Below are 21,912 nucleotides of genomic sequence, written 5' to 3'. Positions count from 1 at the left end.
TTATCAATTTTAAATTTTAAATAATTATTTTCAATTTTTTAAAAATTTCCGCGAATTTTGAGACCTCTTGCCATTGGGCGCGCAGAACTTTTGTTCTATGAGAGATATGAAAAACAGTCATAAATACTTTTTTTGGCAAAATGGCATTGTGAAAATCTTTTATTGAAACTTTTTTCCATATCTTCCGTATTTTCATTTACATAATCGTGTTTATAACGAAATTTCCGATAAAATGACCCATGTTTCAATAATTTTCTCCATTATAATGTACTCTTTAGCCATTTCCCTCATTTGACTGCACTATTTAGTTTAAAATTCGTAACGGTTAGTGCACTTCGTATACGTGCCGCCTCCGCGATAGAAAAATACATTTTCTGCAAGTAATTAGAGATCTATTGCTTACTTTGTTGGTGTAAAGCCCATCCAGTGAATTTTAGGTTTAGCAACGAATGTAAACAACGAAATGACGACACACGAGTCTTGTTCCTAGTTTTACAACATATTTACTTACTTATACGTATGCATAGGACCTATCTTATTTAATTTTTTTTCTTATTGGACTACGTATAATAGTATAAAGCTCATTAATGCGGAAACCGTGACCGTCGTTGACATGTTCCACTTATTCGGTGACGAACTGTAAATCCGTATGCCCAGATCACGAACTTCGTTATCTGAAATTAAAAAAATGTTGTTAATCAAGACTAGATACCCAGTTAGTTACATCAGTTAGTACACTGTATGATATTTTTACAACTTTTAAATTATCTCTTTACAAATGTTGGTAATGATTTTAACAAATGGTAAACATGGCGGACGAAAGTTTTCATAAAGTTGATCTAAAATTCACGGAAATTGTGTAATTTAATCTATATGTTACCGGAAATGTATACAATTCCTAGGTAATGTATATAATTCCGAGATTATTTAGAAAATCTATAAAATATTGTTTCAAAGATTTATGGGAAGATTTGGATATTAGTCAAACATTAAAAATTTACAGTCTATTTCAATTTGTTAGAATTGTGACCTTGAAGAAATCTGCGCGAAGATAGAAAGAATACACACTAGGCGTGAGCAAGACAGAAATAGTTAGAACAAGCTTGAACGAGCAGAGCTCTCGGCGGGCGGTCTTAGGAGATCGGCTAGAACTGTACAGTACTAGACGAAAATGTTTAGCAATATCTTAAAAACAAAAACGTATATAAATTGACAATAGAAAGCAAAGCAAAAGTTTTATAGGTGTGTAGAACGTTAAGTTAATTCACTTGTTATTATTTTTGGCTAAATATGCTTTTAATTAAAACATATTCTTAAATTTTAACGAGACGGTTTACATAATTTTACAAACGGTACTGTACACTTTTGTCTAGTTCTCGTTCGATGATCGGTGGAGAAATGAGCTCCGCAGACAAATATGATTGAATTTGGAATTATGTTACGACGCATCCTAATAAAGGGAAGGGGCATATCTCTAACTTCTTGAAACGAACAGTAATGGTTATGATACGTCATTAGGATGCAACTAACTATACATCCAAGCATAGCTATTTAAACCAGCTCACTTTTTGCAATTGTTTAGTTCCAACTCGATTACGATTTTTAATAATTAGAGTTTATCACACTGCGCTAGTCGGTAGACACCTATGTTGCAATTTCACACACAGGATCGGCTTTGGATTGTAAATTATTACCGTCCATGTTTCGCACCCGTACAGCTCCGCGCTCCAAACGTACATCTTTAGTATATTTGTTATTCGATTGATTTTCATTTTGGTTTGAATAAAATTATTATAAAAGCCAAATATCAGGATATTGTGCAAAATACAAGTTACATAAGTTAATATGAAATATTAATCTGAAAATTCATTTTTGAATTTTTTTTTTACCCACTACACGCTACCTCAAATTAATGAGGGGATCGTTAGCCGTGTATGTCGGTTGGTCGTTGTTGCTGTTGTCACCTCTCGTAGTTTAGTGGTGAGAACATTGGTGCGTAAAGCCAAAGGTTCCGGGTTCGATTCCCGGTGGGGGTATGACTACAGCAACAATTTTTCCCTCATTAATTTGAGGTAGCGTGTAGTGGGTAAAAAAGATCAAAAATGAATTTTCAGATTAATATTTCATATTAAACTAACTCACTTCTAAAAGTTTGTATGTTTGTTTACATAAGTTAAATTTTCACTCAAAAAGGAGTAGGTATGTACTTATTTCTGAGCATTTGATATTTCTGCAGATGGTACAGTTTTGACGGTAACTTTCATCTACAATGTTGGTACATTTTTTTAATTGATTTTGCTTCGGACTGTAAATTATTATTAATTTTTTTGCCCTTAACTACGCTACTAAACTGTTTTTCTGTTACGCCCTGCATTTAAATTTCTAATAGTTTCATACAGTAAAGCCAATAATAAAAAATTGGATTAAAACATCTCGTTTTAAAAACAAAGCTGTTATTAAATAAAAGGATCTAAAAAGATCTAATGAAAACAGCAGTCAGGCTTTAGTGTTAGGGGTTTTACAATTCGTCTAGTGGGGTAGCATCTTCTCGAAATTTCTTATGTTGAAGATAGTATTTACATTTCATCTATCTCCATTCCATTATAGCAGTTGGTAACGTCTAGTAAGTATATTGTACGTACATATATATATACACATAGTGGTATTTGAGGTGCAACCCAAGTACTTACCGTTGTATTCATGCCTGGTCTGATGTATTCCGTCGGGGTAGGTCAGGTCTGAATTCCAAAAGGAAAGTGGCCGTGCATTACCAATGCGATGGTGGTGCAGTAGTGGTTGGTTGGTTGGTTGGTTGGTTGGAGTGCATGGAAAAAATTACCAATTTTAATACGGGTGCTGGGGGAAATGCATTATCGCCAATTCCAAAGCATATGCAAAGCCAAGCGAAATCGACAAGAGGGATGTATGTATGATATGCGTATACGGGGTGATGTATTAAAAATGGAACGTACGGTAATTGTAAGGAGAATTTCTAGAATTCGTTAAGATAAGAATTTTAGTTATATCGAGCAGTTTCTTCAGTATTTAGTAGAGCTGTTGTCTAAGATTTGAGATACATTGTTTAGCAGCTCGTAACTATACTCTAGAGCCTAGACAAAAATTTTCAGTCTCTCTCCAGTCTCTTAGAGTCTTTCCAGAGTCTTTAAGCGTCTTTGAGAGCGTCTCTCACAGTCTCTCAGTTATTGCAAATACCTATCTTGCGAGCAACCAAGCCCGGATGCGATCAAATCCAAACTCAACCAGCCCATTTGGCGTCCCGTAAATACAAAAACAAAAATACTCCCGCGCACGCTCTCGCGCTAATTCTAAAGCGTCAGTGTTCAGTGTTGTGTGAACAAAACTAATCAGAAACTTTCGAATAAGATAGATGCAACAGTTATTACGTGAAACATCCATGCAGGCCGGATGGTTCTCGTGTTGCAACAGACCCCTGCTCCTGATTCCGCAATCACGGAAGTTTCGCATATTTTTTCACATCCGCTTCTGCAACTGATTTCGCATTTTTATAATGGAAGCTTACCGGAACTTTACGAAATCTTATTTTTCATCTTTCTTAAAATCAATATATATCGGAATAATAAAACAAGTCGTAAAAAATCATTACTTTTATCTGTTGGCTGAACTTGATTTTCAGTCTCTCTCCAGTCTCTTAGAGTCTTTCCAGAGTCTTTCAGCGTCTTTGAGAGCGTCTCTCACAGTCTCTCAGTTATTGCCTAGGTGTTTTTATGGATCTCTCACAGTCTCTGTATGAGAGACTCGAACGATAAAATTGTTAATTCAGAGATTCGAGTCTCTCACAGAGAGACAATAAATAAAACTGAAAAATTGAGAGACTCGAGTCTCTCGTAGAAAGACTGGGATCTCTGAAATATGTTGAACTTAGAATATCTTGTTCAGAGATTCGAGTCTCTCGTTCAGACTGGATACGAAATGAGGATCTCTCTATGAGCTACTCGAGTCTCTCGTTCAGAGACTGGATACGAAATGAGGATCTCTCTATGAGCTACTCGAGTCTCTCGTTCAGAGACGCTAAACAGTTTTTTTGACAGTCCCTCGACAGTCAGTAATGTTTGATCTTGTTTTGTGATTATTTCAGTCAATTTGATCATGAAAAGATTAGTTTTCTTTTGTACTTTTAAAGTCCAGGAATTTGTTATCAAACGATCGTAGTAAGCATCAAACTTTAGTTTCTTAACACTTAGTTAGTTTATAGTGGCAGTATTAAGCTTCTCTTTCAAAGTGGCGAGAATTTTAAAACTGGTTCACGCGGGTCATTTTCAATTCGTACGAACACCGGATGCACTTCGAAAAGGGCCGATATGGTATCCTTCTTTCATTTCCCATCGCGGAAAAGCTACTATCAGATAACACACTTCCGTTTCCTTTCAAATATCTGAGCCAATAAAATTTTGAATCCTTTGTACGAATTGTACGAAGTTGTACTTAAGGGACTGAAAGTTTCAACAAGCACTACTGGAAATTTGAAACGTATAATAACCTATGGGGAATGAGGTAAAAAGAGCCTTTTAATTGTACCTTAGCTAGTCAGAAATGATATATAATTATTTAATAAGCAGTAAGTCCTACTTTTAAGAATGTAAAGAGAGGTGATCGTTCTCTAATATTGCAAATGAAAGGATTGTGTTACGATAAATTATGATGCAAAAGCCTTTGATTCGACCTATGGGTTAGGTAAATTAGTGACAAGCAAAATTTGCCTTAGTCTTGCAGTCTCTTTATACTAGAAAAACCAAGATCAAGGCCTAAGGAACAAGACCAACACTAGAACTAAGTCCGAATGACAAGAGCAAGACCAAAACTAAGACTGAATATGTAAGACCAAGACCAAATACGCAAGGCTAAACGAAAAACTATTTCGTTGGGTGTTATGAGTTAAACTTTTTATGCAACTTTAATATATTCTTTCCTTGGAACAAAACATTTGTAATATTTAAAAATTTCAGTTTGTTTTACAAGATTTTAACACTAAATATAAAAAAAGAAACTTTACCACTATTTGATAAAAGGGATCTACAAGAATGTCATAGGAGTAAGCGTTCTTTGACCCTATATGCGGATAAGTCATGGTTAAAATACAGAGTCAAACAAATTTTTATCGATATTTTTTACTTGAACAAGACACCACACTGGGACAGTTATGGTATTGCTTTGTTCATCACTAAGGCTAATTGTTCTTCGACTATATATTTGTTCATCACCATCATAAGGTCGTCAGTCCTAAGACTGGTTGGACACGCACCTTTTTTTTCCCAGCCTGAGCAAATCTTTGTATTTTCCCAAAAGTAGAACCAGCTACATCCTTAACTATTTGCGAACAGTAATCTAATCTAGGTCTACCTCTACTCCTCCTAGCTCCCGTTTCTGTCTCTAATCTGTCACTGACTAGACCTAAACCTTCATGCCTAAAAAGCTGTCCTACCAACCTATCTTGACTATTTTTTATTGATTTTCACATAGTCTTCTGTTCTCCTATTCTTCCTACCTCCTATCCTCATTATTCGCCTGTAATAGCACATTTCGAACGCTTCTAACCTTTTTTTTACAGTGCCGTACTCCAAACATATATATCTTTAATATATCTGTTATTCGAATAAATTTTAAATATTTTGATTTTCATTTTGGTTTGAATAAAATTATTATAAAAACCAAATATCAGAATATTATGCAAAATACAAGGTACGTTAGTTAAATTCTTACCCGAAAAAGGGTAGGTATACACTAATTTCTAAGCATTTGATATTTATATAGGTGGTACAGATTTAACGGTAACTTTTATCTACAATATTGGTACGGTTTCCTGATTGATTTCGCTGTTAAACTATATAATTTTATAGTTTTCTAATTACAGATTATTTTTCGCGATAATTTTGCTGTTTCGTTACTCAATTATTATTTATTTGATTTCTCGTAGTTAGATTAACCTTAACAGTTACGAAATTGTTTGTTAAACCAAAACACATTACAATTTAACGATAAGTTTGTACAACCTACATTGGCATTAACCTACCCTTCTTAAACACAACTGTAGAGTCAGTTCAAGTTTATCATTGCTGTTACACCTGGTGTGACTGTTGTGCTAACGTGCCTATTTATTAACATAACCTGAAACAAGTGTACATAGTAGTCGGTAGCAGACGTTTCGTGATTTTCCTTAAATTATTTCGAAGATGAGCTTTCCATCATCCTGTCGCGAGCAGGAGTGCTCTCGCTGGCGCGGCATTCAAAGTTAAAATCGCTTCACTAATTAAATTGATTTGCCAGGACAAATACCTATCTTGCGAGCAACCAAGCCCGGATGCGATCAAATCCAAACTCAACCAGCCCATTTGGCGTCCCGTAAATACAAAAACAAAAATACTCCCGCACGCTCTCGCGCTAATTCGAAAGCGTCAGTGTTCAGTGTTGTGTGAACAAAACTAATCAGAAACTTTCGAATAAGATAGATGCAACAGTTATTACGTGAAACATCCATGCAGGCCGGATGATGCTACTATGGGGTGGTTTGGTTCTCGTGTTGTAACAGACCCCTGCTCCTGATTCCGCAATCACGGAAGTTCCGCATATTTTTTCACATCTGCTCCTGCGTCGTACAAAATCAAGTTTACAAAATCTTATTTATCATCTTTCTTAAAATCAATATATCGGAACAATAAAACAAGTCGTAAAAAATTATTACTTTTATCTGTTGGCTGAACTTGATTGTTTTTAAAACACAATTTAAATGATATTGCTCGTTGTGGCGTTGCTTATTGGGCAGGTACCTACACCAATTATATTATTTATTATTTTATTTTGTATAGTGTTTGCTTACTGTTGTAAGTTTTAAGTTAAAAGTGCAATTTTGAGGCCAAAAAAAAATTATACTTCTGCTTATAATAATAATAAATAAAAGTAAAACAAAAATGCTGGCATACAAGGGAAGAAAAAGTAGGGAAAGAGCGAATATAAAGATAGGAGACGAAAAATTAGAAGAAGTGGCTGATTTTAGATACCTAGGAAGTCAGATAAGTGAGGATGGAAGGAGTAGTAGGGATATAAAGCAGAAGATAGCGCAGGGTCGTGTCGCCTTTAATAAAAAGAAGTCACTTCTATGCTCGCAAACGGTTAATTTAGAAATTCGAAAAAGGTTGTTAAAGATGTATGTTTGGAGCACGGCGTTGTACGGGTGCGAAACATGGACAGTGGGCGCGGCGGAAAAGAAAAGGTTAGAAGCGATCGAAATGTGGTGTTATAGGTGGATGATGAGGATATCGTGGGTAGAAAAGGTTAGAAATGAAAAGGTATTGGAAAGAATAGAGAACTCTATGGAAGTCAATAAAAAATAGGCGAGATAGGTTGGTAGGACACCTTCTGTCATTAAGGTCTAGTCAGATACATATTAGAGGCAGAAACAGGAGTTAGGAGGGGTAGAGGTAGACCTAGATTAGATTACTATTCGCAAATAGTTAAGGATGTGGGCTGTTTTAGTTTTAGGGAAATGCGAAGTTTAGCTCAGGATAGGAAAGAATGGTGGTACGTGTCCAACCAGTCTTAGGACTGACGACCTTATGTTGATGATGATGACCCCTCCGTTGTATTACGATTTAGTTGTTAAATGTACTGCTAGTTGCAAACGGTCTTTGTTGCTGAATAATTTTGAACAGCTAACTAATACGAACATTATAAACGTTGACGCCTCATAGTAATATACAAGACGAGGTATCTTGAAAAAGAAATAGAAAATCGTGATCTACCAACTAAACAAGTATTTACTACAAGATGTATTACGTTATGTGTTTATTATTCCTGCTTGTAATATTTAATAATTCGGGCAGAGGTCTCGGTTAATATAAGAACCACCTATTTCGTTGAAAATTTGGTACGAGGTGCGGTAATTAAGTTTTGGGAATTTGACAAATTGGAAAAGGCTTCCTAATCTTTCCATAGCACAAGCAGCGAACTTCTCTAGAGGTACTTCCATGTGGATTGCCCACATTTAGCATCGGAAATGGAAGGACTTCTGAAGAATGCTAGCGAAAAGTTAGGAAGCAACTCCAATCGACGACGACTTTTAGACTCGAATCGGAACAGCATCAGGTTTTAGAAATTTGTTAATAAAACATAAGTGAATTAATTTTTGTTCAGTAGTCGTCATGTAACTCTATGACGCCTACTTAATGAGTATTTTTGTGGGGGAATGTCACTTTTGAGATTTGTTGTGATACATCAAAATCCAGCCTTTCTCTTCTGCGTTGCCCCAATTGCTTCAGGATGAAAATAAAACAATCTAATCACTATCTAGTCGGAATACTAGCAGCGGATATGGAAAAAAAACTACATAGTGGACTTGGACATTCTAGATATCGTTGGTTGCTCTCCTTTCACTTCTGGCCTTTCTTGATGTAGGAATTTTGGAGAAACACTCGTTCCCATATTACATTTTCCAATTCGCCGCGAATTTCAGACGATTTTTGACCTTTCCGCTAAAAATTGCATCACGACATGCTGTTTGTGATTTAAGTCATTCATTTTTGTGACACTACTATCTACGAAAAACATCAGATAAAAATACAGTTTGCAACAACGTGGGTTCAAATCCCATAACGTTGAGAGTTATAGCTAAATTCCTGAAACTTAACTGCTATATTTTGTATACTGTACTATCAATACCTTTCTCTTATCATGGCACGGTTTGAACTTCATCGTTAGAAAAGAAAATCCTTAAATAAAAAAATTCAAAAAAGTAAACATNGTGTATCACCCTTGAAGGGAATTATGTTGAATAAAAAAAACGAATTTTGCAAAAAAAATGTGTTTTACTATTTTAGGCCGGGGACTTTTCAATTGACCTGTTAGTTTGCAACAACGTGGGTTCAAATCCCATAATGTTGGGAGTTATAGCTAAATTCCCGAAACTTAATTGCCTTATCTCGTATAATGTACTATCGAAACCTTTCCCTTATCATGGCACGGTTTGAACTTCATCTTTAGAAAAGAAAATCCTTAAATAAAAAAATACAAAAAAGTAAACATGGAGGTATATTAGTATGATGACCCATTTACTGTATATACTAGCTTTTCCATTCAAAGCAATGCATAGAATTGTAAATGTGTAAACGAACAATTATACACAAATATATTAAATATTGACCTGTGCTGGTTGTTCTGAATGTGAAAGGGTCGGAAAGCGGACTCCATCCGAACTTGTTGCGTGCTTGGACCTTCGCCTCGTACCTCTGTCCCGCTTCTAGGCCCCGGATCACGTAGCTCATGCTCTGCTTTCCCGGACCTTGGGACGGAATTGCCGGCAGTATAACATCCCTCCAATCGGACCGTCTATCTATATACTGACGTCCCACGGTACCGTAAATGTTTCCCGGGTTGTAATACGTGGATGACGGAGAAGACAATACTGACGTCCGGTTTTCCTGTAAATAAAACATTAGGGATTATTGGGTGTGATAACTCTAGACAGTCTGGCGTTTTTAAAACTTTTCCCGTGGAAAACGATTTTCCTTTAAGGGAGTCATTTTTTGATTGTAAATTCACAGATGTTTCGTTATCGTTCTAAAGGGGGTGGCAAACCTTTCAAGAACATTAAGAAAATTACATCATTTTAAAGGTAGTTCCATTTTTTTTTACCACGAGTTCGCGTTTTTTGAAAATTCCATTGTATTCGTAGATGAAATAAAAAAAAAAAGAAGTTCTCAAACAAGTTTTATTTGATTAAATGTTAAAATTGCATGCCATTCACTTCCACGTAGAAATAAAACTTTTGTACAACATTCTGTACAACATTTTACAGTATTCTAGAGGCTATTTCATTACATTCAGTCACAATTTGGTGGAGCAAATTGCTTAAAGAGCATTGTAGATAACGCTCATTCAATGGTCACATATGAAAAATCCAATGGTGTTAAATTTGGTGTATCTATCACTTGATCCTCTCCCGTGTCATGTAATATTCTTGAAGGGGTTGACACATTTTTTAGAAGGATGAGTTTTCATCCATGAATTTACAATTTATTTGAAAGCAAAATTGACCAGTTTCAGGAAATTTCAAAGAAATAGTTACAATGCGGACGTCTTGTATTGTATTATATTATTCAAGAATTAAATTACGTTCGATAACCATTGTCAGTTCAACGTCTTCCTTTTTGTATGATGTCTGATTGGTGCGTTCCAATTATCTTATTCATTCATCATCGTTATCATACAGTCGTCAGTTCTAAGACTGGTTGAACACGCACCTCCACTCCTTCTATCCTGAGCTAATCTTCGCAATTCCCTAAAACTAGAACATCCCACATCCTTAACTACTTGCGAACAGTAATCTAATATAGATCTACCTCTACCCCTCTTAACCCCTGCTTCTGCCTCTAACATGTCTCTGACTAGATCTTCATGCCTGAGAAGGTGTCTTACCAACCTATCTCTCCTATTTTTTATTAACTTCCGTAGAGTCCTCTGTTCTCCTATTCATTCTAATACCTTTTCTTACTTTCTAACCTTCTCTATCCTCGGTATCTTCATCATTCGCCTACAGCACCACATTTCAAACGCTTTGAACCTTTTCTTTTCCGCAGCGCCCACCGTCCATGTTTCGCACCCGTACAGCGCTGCGCTCCAAACACACCATTAACAATTTTTTTTTGAATTTCTAAATTAATCTTTCGCGAACATAGAAATGACTTCTTTTCATTGATAGCGACTCGACCCTTCGCTATCCTCTGGTTTATATCCCTACTCCTTTCATCCTGACTTATCTGACTTCCTAGATACCTAAAATTAGGCACTTCTTCTAATCTTTCGTCTCCTATCTTTACATTCGCCCTTTCCCTAACTTTTCTTCCCTTCCATACACATATTTTTGTTTTAGTTTCATTTATTTTCATACAATACTCTTTTGTCAATATCGCTTCTTATTCATTCGTTTTATTTGAAAGTTAACCCCGATCAATTTCATTAATGCCTGGCCACGTAGGTCGTTTAAAACTTGGAAATTGTAAATCTCTGTTTATGGGACGGGTAGGTTCCGTTTTATAACTCGGTACGAATATTGCGTAACAACAACTTTTCGGGATCGTGCATCAGCATGATTTTTGCTGGCGATTGTATGGGGTAACACTGACGGGAGGGGCGGCGGCAGCCATGAATTATACGAAGGTTAGCTACCGATTGCGAAAGGTTTGCTTTATTTCCGCGGCGGAAAATGTTCCACGGACGCAATTAACCGTGACTGTGAGTTAACCGCCCCGTTTAAATTAGTCGAGTTTAGCGGTTTGTCGATCGTTCAATGTGCCGTGCCGCTCGACGTGCGGTCAAACCACCTCGTTCACAAAAGTCGACAACATTTGTACCGATTCGATTGCAATTATACGCCGCATCTCTGCCGTTTACTACTATTCGTTCTTCTCTCGTTGTTGTTGCTGTAACTATTTTTGAAACACGTAAAAATACATAAGTCGGTTACTGGGTTACTCCACTGTTAGAATAAAAGACTTGAAATTCTAAAAACAGGAGTTCCCGTGAACGTTTATTCCGTTTTCTTAACTAACAAAGTATCTATAAAAGATTTTTAGGCGATCAATTTCGATCTCATTAAAAAATATTTTTGTTTGTTTAGTTTTTACTAGAAGTAAGTAATTCTTTGTTTTTAACGTTAAGCACTCCTTGAAGGATATATTGTGGTTAGTTTTGGTTTTGATTCATACTTTTACGCATTCCTAAATTGTCTCAATCATTGTGTCTCTAGTATTCATGCGCAAAATGCTCAGATTTGAATGGAAATTTTGTTTGTTCAGAACAATAAATTTAAACATACATTCAATTTAGACATCTCTTCGAAGTGAGTTAGTTTAATATGAAATATTATTCTGAAAATTCATTTTTGATCTTTTTTACCCACTACACGCTACCTCAAATTAATGAGGGAAAAATTGTTGCTGTAGTCACACCCCCACCGGGAATCGAACCCGGAACCTTTGGCTTTACGCGCCAATGTTCTGACCACTAAACTACGAGAGGTGACTACACCAACAGCAACAAGACTTCTAAAAGATGTTCGACGGATTTGTGGCCTAATAAGTACGGTTTGTCGTTGTTGCTGTTGTCACCTCTCGTAGTTTAAAGATCCCGGGTTCGATTCCTAATACTAATAATAGGTTCATCGTAAAATTCGCCTTTCATTATATTTTTGACAATAAATAATAAATGGTTAAAATGTTAGAATACTTTTTAACCGTTGTTTACTATAAAGTTTTGGAGTTCTTAACGGGGTAAGTTTGTGAGGTTTCTTGATCATTATCATAAGGTCGTAAGTCTGGCTGGACACGCACATCCACTGTTTCCTGTCCTGAGCTAATCTTCGCATTTCCCTAAAATTAGAACAACCCATATTCTTGATGTTTGAGTAATAATTTCTTCAGAAGATCCATAATCTCAAGAATCCCCATAAACCGATGCGGTTTGTAAACCATATGTCATCCCCATGTCTCATGCCTATTTCGCATGGTGGTTGGAATCTCTGTTAAGGTATCTGTTGATGTGGATGTGTGTCCGTTGATTTAAATGACAGACTACAGAATCACACTGAAGTTTTGACCTCCGAATTATTACACTGTTGCAGACAGTATAGGAAAACAATATAAAGTTACAAACATGTTGAACAGAATAAAAGAATCGATAAGAATTAACCATGTTTAATAAATTTTGGCGATAAAAACTACCGTAATATTCCACAAATAATATTTCATTTCGTCCGTCTCAACTTTCTCACTGCAATCACCATCCATCTATCCCGAAATTCCTTAAAGTAGGGTTTTCCGCCCTATACTCCAGCGTAGCCCGGAGGGACTGGCCAACTACTCAAAAAGAAAAGCGCTTCTGGCCAATTTGGGCTAAATCAATCGTCTACTTTTGGCAGCTGTTAATATCGACGAAATTTCGAGAAGAAAAATCTCCAAAAGAAGTCCCACAAACCCGAAAAATAGTAGCAGTTTGAACAACGGCCGCGAAATCCTTAAACAGTTTAACCTTTCAGAATGTTGTTAATCAGATGATATCAAGTGATGATGATGATTCTTAGTCTTTACATCTCAAAGATGCTTTGCCTTGAAAATTTTCTTTTTTATTGGGAATAAGAAAAAGTTAACAGGAGTTAGTTTTTTCGTCAAAAACTGGTTAATTTTTAATGTTATGTGAACATAGGCATTATCATGATATCGTAGACAATTCCGTGATGTTTTTCGCGCTTTTCTTTTCATGTTTGGATGATGACGTAGTCTGTACTACTTAGGACTTCTTTGGCAGAAAATTATGGTTAGTTTATGCCTGTTCGTTTAGTTCAAGCTTTGTTATGACGGATTCCATGTTCAAATTTTTAGTGAAAATTCTTTGGAATGAACTCCATATGAGGTTCCTGTTATTTCCTCCAATTCGTCGATTGTTTTGAGACGATCAAATATGATCTTGCTTCGTGAACTATCCACAATCAATTTTTATAGAATATAAATAACCCTCTCTCATGAAATGAAGTCTGTTTTTTTTTTTGGATTATGAACCAATCGATATTTTAATTTTGAATACGCTACAAAATGTTGTAATGCTGCTGATAATTTAATTAGCCTAATAATTAATGGACAAACTTTCATATAACATATCACCGAGTGATTTAAAGCATTTTAACATTTTCTCTGAACTCAATTTGCCGTAATAAATATTTGAATTTTAATGGATTTCCGGTGAAAAGTAATAAATAAAATTTTAATGGAATGACGCGTCGTTTGTTGCTGTTATTATTAGTAATTTCCTGTAGGAAATTGAGTAAAAAAAAAGGACGACAACGTATGTAACAGTCGCAGCAACAATAACAACACAAATGGTTGATGTATTATGATAGTAGAACGGTTAAGTGAAAAACCATTTCTCGTCCACCCGGGAAAATGTAAACGTTCTATGGCGTGCGTCACTGGTGTGGCCCTTCCGGTTTATCAGATCGTTTAGTTTATTTATGCTGACATTATTACAAAATAAATGAATTAATGTACAGTTTTGACTCATGCATTGATGTTTTAAAACGTTACAGTAAAAACATGCCTTCACTTGGTACGTATTACGAATACTAATTGCATTAAGTTACAATATTATACATGTAGAGACCTATTGATGATTATTTCTTAAAAATGACCAATAATGAAATTGTATTTTGTGGGCTTTTACGGCCGGCGAAGACTAATAAGAATGATAAGCTTTGTGAATAAGCTAAACGTTTCAAACTTAGCTGTCATTAAATAATTCGAAGTGGTCTGTATTCTGTCAAAACTGCCAGACGCGGATCGCTATTTCGATTTTTTTGGATCTCATCAGCGCGTCGCAGGCAGCTCCGGCAGAACACAGGCCAACTTTTACCTGCTGTCTTAACAGCGCGTTTTAGAAAATACTACAAATGGCGCGGTAAACGTCACCTGTAGTACGATGCTACATTTTAGGATTACGTATGCTCCAGCAAGGTTTAAATATTTAAATATATGGATATCTACTTTTGGCGTTTACCGCGCCATTTGTAGTATTTTCTTAGCTGTCAATACATTTACGACTGTTAACCTAAGAGTCAAATGATGCAAAATAATGGGTCAATTTAGGTGTTATTTCATAGACATAAAGCTAGAAACTACCTAAATTTTAGAGGTACGTAGTACACTTTTTTCTCCGAAAGGTTCGGCAGTACGAATTCGGCACGTACACAGCACGGACCCGAAACGGTGTAGTGTGAACAACACTTTACTTCAAAAAGTCAATACAAGATATTCATATACCTAAACTACATGTGTTTATTTTACTAACCTTTCTTGTGGCGAGGTGCTGAAGAGGTCTTGCATGATTGTCCTGACCGTTTGCGCCTTCTGGTAATCGCCTAAACAACAATTTAAATTCTTCGATCGGCGATAAAGAGTCCACTGTCCAACTGATATTGTAACTGTCCCTCCACTGACCGGTCGGCGAACTGACAAACTGTGCGGGATTCGGATTTCCTTTAAAAAAAATTAAAAACATATTATTTCTTAGGTTTTCACATCGTGTAACATTTTTTTTTCACTAGTTTTGTTGTTGGTATTATAGAAAAAGGAAAAATTGGGAAAAAAAGGGCGGAAGAATTATTAGCGGAAGAGATCAATTTGGGTTTAGAAGAAATAGAGGAACGCGGGAGGCTATTTTAGCTTTACACGTAATAATTATAGAGACAACGATAGAAAAAGAAAAGAGGGTGTACATAGGATTTGTAAATTTAGAAAAAGCTTTTGATAATGTTAAATGGGACAAGATGTTAAATATACTCAAAAATGTAGGGACGAGTTACAGAGAAGGAAGAGTGATACTTGGTTTGTATAAAGAGCAACAGACAGTTATAGAGCTGGAACAGCAAAATATTAGGAAGGGCGTCAGACAAGGATGCACATTGTCCCCGCTACTTTTTAATCTAAGCGTATTGACAAAACAGTGTTTTATGAAACTAAATAAAAGTAAAACAAAAATGCTGATATACAAGGGAAGAAAAAGTAGGGAAAGAGCGTATATAGAGATAGGAGACGAGAAATTAGAAGAAGTGGCTTTTCGGTATCTAGGAAGTCAGATAACTCAGAATAGAGAAATATAAATTGGAGATAGCACTGGGTCGAATCTCTTTCAACAAAAAGAAGTAACTTCTGTGCTCGCGAACGGTTAATTTAGAAATTCGAAAAAGATTGTTAAAGGTGTGAGTCTGAATTGCGGCGCTGTACGGGTGCAAAACATGAACAGTGGGCGTAGGGGAAAATAAAAGGTTAGAAGCGTTCGAAATATGGTGTTACAGGCGAATGATGAGGATACCGTGAATAGAGAAATTTAGAAATGAAGAGGTATTAGAAAGAATAAGAGAACAGAGGACTCTATGGTAGGATACCTTCTTAGGCATGAAGGTCTAGTCGGAGACATATTAGAGGCAGAAACAGGAGTTAATAGGAGTAGATGTAGACATAGATTAGATTACTGTTCGCAAACAGGACTGACGACCTTATGATGATGATAACTCAATTTTAAGAAGATCCACCGTAATTGAAAACAAAGTAAATAATGATCTTAGTCAATTTTATACTTATACCTACTGCCCAAATTTGATAAATGAGAAATTCTTGGTGTTAAAACTACGTGGTCCATAGAATACCTAATGGGGTGCGTCGTAAAACCCTTGACTTTCCCTTTTCGCAATCTGCTTTGTTATTCTTCGTCGCGTTGGTCGGCTTAAAGGTAAAATAATTCCCTTATGTAGTGCGAATGCATCCCGCGAGACTATTATAAGGGTTGCATTTTGGCGGGATATATATGGAATATTATCCATACTTTAGCGCCCTTGTTACAGAAGTGGTTCTTTCTATTTTATTATTCTGTGTGAATCTACTGAAATGGATTCCACACGACAGATTTCGGTAAAATTTGGTCGCAAACTTCCTGACTCGACTTACTGTTGGACCTCGAAATCATAATTTAATGTTTCTGCTTTTTTGTGAACATGGACATTAAGGGAATGCATTTTTGGAACTTTTGAACTGTTAGATGTACACTCACAGGTAGAGTCTCAAAAAATTTTTGGTTATATGTAGGTCTGATCATGCATACCTACTATGCAGGCTTAACTTAAGGCGTACTTACTACCTATGAGATCAAACTGTTTTTCAAATTAGTGTATGAACTTTGACACCAGGGTTGGACGAAAAATTTATTAAATTTGTAAAACAAACAGTTGAAAACCTTTTTAAACATAAAATATAATTGAGTTGTGTATAACATAATTAAACAAACATATAAAACCCTAAAATTTCATAAAACGTTTCGAAAACGAAAACGTGCTTCAACGCAAGACGCTTATTGTTCTAACAAGGGTAAATGTAGACTACTGAATGACTTTGGTAATACTGAAGTATATTTTTCGGGGTTTGGTTATGTTTATAATAAATTGCACCGAATATGATTTTTAGTGCTACAGGTACGTTGTGATATTTACAGACCACGAAATTTAATTTTAATATCATCATTGTTATAAAATTAGTTAAAGTGTGACAGAGCTAAATTTGGATAATAACTCCACAATCTGCTTGATAAAATTTAATTAAAGATGACATGTCTATTTCTTGTTTTAAATACAGTCTTTATATACACGAAGAAAATGAAAAACGAAATATTAAAGCGATACGTATTTACAATTTATCCCACTAGCCCGTTGCTTCGTTTTTTTTTACTAGGTATTTTAGCTAATATTATAAATTAAATTATAATAATTAAGAAANTACAACAGAAAATTGTAATTTTTGTGTTACCATAAAAATTTAGTTTTCTCCGTGTTATCACATTTAAGTGCACAAATGCATACAATTATTGATTCCACAAGGTATTCCTTTAGGGCCTTCGCTTTTTTTTGTATTGTATGATTATATATTTATTTAAACAATGACTTCAAATGCGTACTTAGATAATTGCATGGTTGCTAACAAAAGCTGTTATGATAGATAGATAGATGAGTGATTTTATTTTCGCCTTCTCTTTGAGGCACTGTCCCGCCGTTCCCTAAAAAAGTGTAAACATCCCATCGCGTTCGTGATCAGGTTTTTTGTTACTCGCCCTACTCAGATTGATTAACAATGAATTAATCGTTACATTGCTCAAACATTATCAAAATGTTATAGCTTCTGTCATAATAAATCCTTTAAATTATTGGTAGCTACTCTTTGAAATGATCAAATAAGATGTTCCTTTAAAAAATTTTCACATTTTTATTTTTATGTAATGTATAAATCTCATTGCGGTCGCGATAAAATCTTTTTAATTTTCTTTTTTGTTTATGTTATCTTTTGAAAGTTTTTATTTACATGCCTATTTTGTCTATATTAGTCTACGCCATTTATTTTTAGGTCTGACGCTTATCAGTAAATCCACTGTTTTGTCTTTTATTTCTCTGAGTCTAAGATCTACGCAGAATCGAACTTTTTAAGTACTATTTTCGGATTTTCCTGGCAGATGTCTCTCCGGTCGCAATCGACCGAGAAAATTGACGAAATGACGAAAGCATCGATTAAGCCAAGGTCTCGCGGCCATTTTCTCGTACTTGTTATCTGCTTTACGATTAGTTAGCGCTTTCAAGTTGTCGTGTTCGATCCGGTATTGTAAATCTTTCGGTGCATCTTTGATGTTGTTACTTAAAGTGCGTACGTGTAGTGCCGGTTTGTTTATAACAGTTTTATATCAATTCTAAGGCATTGTATTTGTGAAATTGACTTGTTTGTGACTGTAAAATTTGTGCAACCTAGGAATTTATTGGATGACGTAAGGGCATGGAAAATTTTTGGTCGACAACAAAATCGATGAAGCTACTGAAAGGTATCTATAAATTTAGGCTTTCTAGATAACTTTTGTTCTTTTGGATTAAGATTTAATCGTTCATAAAATTAAATAAAAATTAAGAGTAAGAAATTCGTAACAAAAGAATTTTGAACATTTTTAGTTATAACGTATTTGTATGGCAGGTAAATATTAGACGTAGTAGGTACTTCAACACTAGGTAATTCTGGATAATTAATAAATAATAGACATTATTCTGATAACGAATCTTATAAATATGAGACTATGATCCTTCCCGACTAGAAATTGGAAGCAGGTTAGTCCGATATATGTGAGGACCTAATAGGGCTGTCCAATTTAGGGAAGTTTCAGTAAGGTCCTAATGAGGATTGAATAAAGATATCCGAAGTAAGAATATACTTGTCAGGTCCAAATCAGAATGTTTACCTACAGTTTATCCTATCAAAGTAAAAAATTGTTTAAATCAAGTTTTCCACGCTAGGATCTTATCAGGATTAGATCATTTCATGTTGGTAAATACAATTAAATTCTGATCAGAATTGAGTGTGGATAAACTTGATTGGCCAGAATTTAAATATCATCAGATGACTATTCAAAAGAAAATGGATTTTCGTTTTTGTTAAATGTCAATTACAATTTTACCAGTCTTTTTATACGATGTCAGAAAAATTTTATCGATAAATCTATAGTTATCTTGAAACTGGCGTATTTTAATAATAAATTTGCAATCAGGTTTTGATAGGGTTCTTTGAATTTCCCTATTAGGCCTTAATTTTTATTTCCTTATCAGGTCCTTCTTAAAAAAGCGCAACAGTCCCACTCATATCCAGATAGGGTGGTCCTTGTCAGGACCTTGTATGTATCGAGGTTATACCCTGTCAGGTCCACGATCATAATGTCTAGTCGGGTTTTTGTTTGTTTATTATATCACTATTTCACGCTTTAATTACCCAACCGATCATCTTGAAACTTTGTACCTAGAAAAAAGTACTGCTCCCGGGGGATATAAAAATTAGCTTTTTTTGTGGTCGTCCATGAATTTGAGTCATATTTAGGACATCACCGCAAGCGAAGCCGCAGGTAAAACATATCAAGAAATTTTGTACACATATTGTCAGGGTGGAAAAAAGGACATAGGGTGCCTTTTATCCATAAAAAAATACTGTTACCGAGGCATAAAGGAATTAGTTTTATGTGGTCGTCGATAATCCTGATGATGATGAAAACCTCATTTATTATTATGCCACTATAATACAATTGCAGACCTCCAAATTTCGTTACAGTTGTACTAATTCTCTTTGTTCCAAAAGTCCAAAATTATAATTGCTTACAGATTAACATACATGGGGGTACATAACATCTCATATATTATGCAGACTAGGATCTAATTTTAAGAACTTATAAAAACATTTTTTCAATGATTTTCCCTTATAGTGAATTGGGAATTGGGTTCCCTCCTTTAGAAATTGATCAATTTATTATACTTGTTATAATGGGAAATGTCACAAGTCCGTTTTACCTGTTAGTTCCACACTTTTTCTCGTTTTCCCCAATTGGTTGTCGGCTACGCAAGTATAATTGCCGAAATCTGATTTGTGCACTTTACGTATTACCAGTATGTGCCTCGACCCATGGGATTCCATACTACGACGTTCTGTTGTATCCAACTGCATTGTATCCCGGTACCAATGAACCTGGAACAACAAAATATTGAGTAATTACTTTTTTACATTTAATCATCATAAGGTTGTCAGTCCTATGACTGTTTGGACACGCATTTCTACTCTTTCCTATCCTGAGCTAATCTTCGCATTTCCTTAAAACTAGAACATCCCACATCCTTAACTATTTACGAACAGTAATCTAATTTAGGTCTATCTCTACTCCTCTTAACTCCTGTTTCTGCCTCTAATATGTCTGACTAGACCTTCACGCTTAAGAAGGTAACCTACCAACCTATTTTGCCTATATTTTAATGACTTTCAAAGAGTTCTCTTTTCTTCTATTCTTCCTAATACCTCTTAATTTCTAACCTTCTTTGTCTACGGTATATTCATCATTCGCCTGTAACGCCACATTTTGAACGCTTCTAACGTTTTCTTTTCCGCCGCGCCCTCCGTCCATGTTTTGCATCCGTACAGCGTCGCGCATACATCTTTAACAATCTTTTTCGAATTTCTAAATAAATAGTTCGCGAGCATAGAAGTGACTTCTTTTTACTGAAGGCGACTTGACTCTGCTTTATGTCTCTACTACTCCTTCCGTCCTGACTTATCTGACTTCCTAGATCTAATCCAATCTAAAGTCAACCACTTATTCTAATTTTTCGTCTCCTATCTTTATATTCGCTCTTTTCCTACTTTTCCTTCCCTTGCATACCAGTATTTTTGTTTTACATTTATTTATTTTCATACAATATTATTTTGTCAATATCGCTTCCATTTTATTTAAAGCCATCTCTAACATCTTGTCCCATTTAACATTGTCAAAAGCTTTTTCTAAATCTACAAATCCTATCACATTAAAACTAGGGGAAGAAATAGACTACTAAAATATTTCACAGATGTATTACTTATTTGCGTTGACAGTGATGACGTAAAAGCGTTAAAAAATTAAGAAAAAAGTGGTGGCTCAGTACACTTTTGTTTGAATTTTTATTTATTGTCCCGTGGAAACGATCGATCGTTTAAAAATTTAAAAAGTGCTTTTGTTAAAAATTCTCAACCGCTGTTTTTAAAAAGGCGAGCATTGTCCGCATTTTATTATTACGAAAAGGGGGTAAACGTTCTTCGTGAGGTAAATAAAAGGCTATTTTTAAAATGAATTTAATTAAAACTTGAACAATAAGGGCGGGATGTTTTTGATTGGTGAGCAGTTGGACTTGAGCAATTTCCAAATGGAAAAGTGCCGTAAATACCGTTCTCGTATAATAGCATATAAATCAATGGTTAGGTCGCGAGAGAAAGCATATGTTCATGCGGTAAAATTGTGACCTCGTTCGATTCGTTTGCAAATAGGGTCATAAATTTTTTACTGCGGACATTTCTTTCTCACTTTTCGATGTCATCATCGTTACCATTTTCTTGCAGAACACAGAAGCGTCAAAATCATTACAGACGAATTCGAAGAGCATTAATCAAAAATCACCCGATAAAATTCTGTTGCCTTTCTTTAAAAAAAAAAAGCATTTACCCGAGGTACTTTTTGGATTTCCGTAGCCAAATGAAAAGAATGGTACCCGGAATTCTTAGAATTTTATTGGTCACTTCTAACCTCGCGAGAAAATGAAAAAGAAAAATTTACCTAAATATGGAAGCGATATTATCAATTTTTAAATATAATCCTAGCAGAAGTATATTTACGGTAAAGGTCTAGATGATGGCCCCCACCACCTTCGGGGGTGGGAGTGGGAGGGATCGAAAGAGGAGCTCTTCCCCACCACTGTACCATAAGAAGTTCGTGGCGGTCTCACCCCCATAAAAAGTTATGGGGGTTCAAAGT

General features: G+C 35.4%; 2 protein-coding genes across 2 annotated transcripts in view; one reads left to right on the top strand and one right to left on the bottom strand.

Moving 5' to 3' along the window:
- Positions 1 to 21,912, top strand: part of LOC108744688 (alpha-catulin) — a 296,147-nt gene that overhangs the window by 134,148 nt on the left and 140,087 nt on the right. The window lies entirely within an intron of this gene.
- LOC108744690 lies at positions 244 to 20,999 on the bottom strand. Its single transcript, XM_018480580.1, has 6 exons — positions 20,984 to 20,999; positions 19,931 to 20,105; positions 14,866 to 15,053; positions 9,173 to 9,449; positions 2,691 to 2,738; positions 244 to 674 (listed from the first exon to the last, which is right to left on the bottom strand). Exons 2-6 carry the CDS (start codon positions 20,082 to 20,084, stop codon positions 553 to 555), a joined length of 789 nt encoding a protein of 262 aa, XP_018336082.1. The 5' UTR covers positions 20,085 to 20,105; positions 20,984 to 20,999; the 3' UTR covers positions 244 to 552.

The sequence above is a fragment of the Agrilus planipennis genome, unplaced genomic scaffold (assembly GCF_000699045.2).
Source record: "Agrilus planipennis isolate EAB-ADULT unplaced genomic scaffold, Apla_2.0 scaffold16, whole genome shotgun sequence".
Lineage (NCBI taxonomy): Eukaryota > Metazoa > Arthropoda > Insecta > Coleoptera > Buprestidae > Agrilus > Agrilus planipennis.
The sequence above is the reverse complement of the archived record's forward strand: the minus strand, read 5'-3'. Positions and strand labels throughout refer to the sequence as shown.

What these genes read in the sequence shown, in the direction of transcription:
- LOC108744690 (XM_018480580.1), bottom strand. Translation starts at nt 20,084, where the DNA reads ATGCAGTTGGATACAACAGAACGTCGTAGTATGGAATCCCATGGGTCG. An exon ending in ATTCAGAACAACCAGCACAG is followed by an intron (nt 2,739 to 9,172) that starts GTCAATATTTAA and finishes TTTGGAATTCAG; the next exon opens with ACCTGACCTACCCCGACGGA. An exon ending in GACCAGGCATGAATACAACG is followed by an intron (nt 675 to 2,690) that starts GTAAGTACTTGG and finishes TTTTAATTTCAG; the next exon opens with ATAACGAAGTTCGTGATCTG.